Genomic DNA, 3215 nt, shown 5'->3' with positions numbered 1-3215 from the left:
TTTTACTGATATATATATATATATATAAAATAAGAATTAAGGAAACCTCCTGAACTCTCCTATGTTGTATTGTTGCAAGGAACTAGCAGCAGAAGAAAAATGTCATCCTTACACTGATATTTTTTTAACTGAAATTTACAGAAGTAAAGGAGTATGGTTGCTGAGAGATGTCCTTAGTAGCCAAAATCAGAGTTTCTTTAATTATGAATTTTTTTGTCTCTTGAATTTCTTTAGGTTTAAAGTACATAGATTGGGAATGTGTTTGGAATGTTTAGGTATACAAATTTTGGCTCTTGCTAACTGTTGGTTCATCACCAAGACGTAAGAATTTTTGTATTTTTGTCGCATCTGTTTTTAATGAGGATTAATCAAATATTGATTCCTTCCATAGTTTAAGACAGCTGGAACAAGATGCTATTGACGTAGAGAAGGAATCACAAGAGGCAAATGTAAAGGTCAAAGAAATAAATGTCCAAAAAGTAAGACTTGTTACTGAGTTAATGCATCTCATAAAGGTATGTATTTTTAATATGGTATATTTGGTATATGTTCCACTATTGTGAAAAGTCCAGTTCTTGTAAATTAAGTAGGAGGTATGCAACTTTTGGATGTGTTACTGTACATGTTTATGAGCTAACTTGCTTCAAGGTAAACTTCTTTTGAACCTTTTAGGAATTCAAATGTGTCCGTCTGTTGTTGGTTAATATGTATGTAGATCATTTGCTTGCGTTGATTAGACTCTTGGTGATTGAAGTCTTAGAATCCATGGTCCTATTGAGTAAATGCAGGAAGGAACTAGGAATGAACTGTGTAACCGTTTCAGTGTGTACACTTTCAGGGTACTGCATAATTCTGTGAACTGTTCCTTCCGCCCTAGTTCATAATACCCTTTTTGTGTGTTTCTTTTTATTGAAAAAAAGAATAGTCATTAGCCATGTGAAAAATAACTGTAAGAATCCATGATTAGAAGAGGGCTAGGATGGCAGAATTACTCAAGTCTTGGGCTCCAGTGTCATGAGGTTTTCTTTAACTCAGAAAAGAAGAAAAAGGTCTGGACCTAATTGTTGTTTTATCTTAGCCTGTAAGCTCTAATAATAGGAGATGCAAAAACATGAATTTTCTTAGTTTGGGGTTTTTTTTAATAACTGGAGCAGCAAGAAACAGCTACTTTTATTTCCAGGGAAATGTACTTGTACTTTTGCACTCACTAAGAAATGGTGCTGTTCTTGCAACTGCTTTGAGCATGTACATTGCTCCTTTGCCATGCCTTACTAACACTCAAATGTGTTCTTGCTTACCCCTGAAAAGAGTGAAGTATTACCTTTGATGTGAGGCTGACTTCAATACACTTCAGTTGCTGGTATTTTTATAATAAAGAAAAAATATTCCACACAGGCAGGCTGTTTCTGTTTGTTGATAGGCATGGACTGCAACAATTGGAGTGTTTCAGAGATCCCCTTTGGGTCAGCTAGCCAAAGCAATTTTGAAAATGCTAAAGAATGGCAGAAGACACCTGCCACGTTAAAGGATTACTTAGACTGTAGATTACAGAACTTAACGAACTTGTGCAGGTAGTAACAGCACTGAAAAGTAACTCTTTTCAAAACATGTGTAAATACTGTGTATTTAAAACAGGAATTTCTACAATGTGCTTTTGATTTTTGTAGTTGGTGCCCATTTCCCAGTATGTTAACTGTCCAAGTGTGTTGCTATTGTAAAGCGCAGTTGAAGTTTTTTACTGACTGCTGTATGACCTGCCAGAAGAAGTGTCTTAATCTCTTTTTCACCCAATATAGGAAAACGGATTTGACACATAGTGTGTATTTCTCAGTATACCAGGGGCATAGGGGAGGGTGGATGGTATTTGCCTGGAATAGTTACTGATTACAAAAGGGATTTATTTTGTGATGCATCAGCTTCACTTTCACACTTCGTGTGCTGTAGGAAGTATATGCTAGTACGTACTGATAAGAAAATGGTCTGATAGAAGAAAGATGTTTCATATAAGTTTTATCAAAATTGTTGAAATCTGTACATTTCAGGACATCCCCAAACCAAACTTTATGAATGCTTCCAAATTTATCGGAGTCTTTGTACTTTCTTGGATAGGTTTTGTAGTTATACTAGCTGTAGGCTATTAAGGTGATAAAAACTTAGGTAGTTATATGTTTCAGACATACTTTGCCACAGAAGGAAATTTAAAACATATCTGTGATTTTTGTGTGTTTGCATGGTGGCAATATGATCTTCTTTTTTAAGAGTTATGAGGCTTGTGTGGAACAGTCAGCTAGAGTGACAGGCTGCATGTATATTTACACAAATACACAAAGCAAAGTGTACCTTGCATGTACCTAATACATGTCAATACTTTACAACCAGTTCACAGAAACAGCTTTGTTCCATTGTTTCAGATTCTGGTACTGCTCTTGCACGTAGTTCTTCATGCTGTTGTCTTTGAATAATCTTAACTTTTTCCATTTTTCATCTCCTTTTGTTATGCCTCTTTCCTTCAGTTTACTTCTCTGATAATTGTTTTTGAACTGTTTAAGTGGATTAGAAATTAATAAACTTATCCCTATGTCCAAGTTCACACTGTAGAAAATCTGTGTTGAAATGACAAATAATAAAGACCTCAGATAGTGGCTCACTATTGTGGTCAGAAGCTAACACTCTCCAAAATTCATCCTGCAGGTCCCCTAGGTCTATAATTGGAACCTTGTCCTCCCTTTCATTGAGAGAGGATTCCTTTGTGTTTATATGCTGATCATAAAAAGTAAAACAAGAATGGTAAACCGATGTTGTCAGTTCCATAATATGAGGTTTGAAGCTGCCCTTTACACTGTCAATATAGATTGCTGATTTTGAAGCCTCTAGACCATTCCTGAGCCTGACTCACTTGAAGAAGCAACCGTTTTAATATCAAAGTTGTCAAACAAGGTTCTGGGGATCACTAAAGCCTGTTACAAAACCTTAAAACTAGAGCCTCCTTCTGTTGTCTTGTGCCTTAGCTAGAATAGTATGTGACGCTAGAGTCACTGTACATCTGGTCAGTCATCTTGCATTGTCGGTGAGAGAGGCATATACCTTATGTGGTTTTTTATCTTTTCCATCTCTGTGTGTGACTTACGAAGTCCACTAAAATCCACCTGTTGGATTCTGTCTCTGAGACAGAATTGAGATGGCTTGTCTTTTCTCACATTTCACTTGTGAGTATA

General features: G+C 36.0%; 1 protein-coding gene across 1 annotated transcript in view; it reads left to right on the top strand.

Moving 5' to 3' along the window:
* SMC5 (structural maintenance of chromosomes 5) overlaps positions 1–3215 on the top strand; it is a gene marked incomplete at its 5' end in the record, with an annotated part of 45847 nt that overhangs the window by 27966 nt on the left and 14666 nt on the right. The window contains one exon of the mRNA XM_010295117.1: positions 392–515. Within this exon, the coding sequence (XP_010293419.1) occupies positions 392–515 (124 nt within the window). The remainder of the gene's footprint in view (positions 1–391; positions 516–3215) is intronic.

The sequence above is a fragment of the Phaethon lepturus genome, unplaced genomic scaffold (genome assembly GCF_000687285.1).
Source record: "Phaethon lepturus isolate BGI_N335 unplaced genomic scaffold, ASM68728v1 scaffold179, whole genome shotgun sequence".
Lineage (NCBI taxonomy): Eukaryota > Metazoa > Chordata > Aves > Phaethontiformes > Phaethontidae > Phaethon > Phaethon lepturus.
Note: the sequence above shows the minus strand (reverse complement) of the source record. Positions and strands in the feature narration are given on the sequence as shown.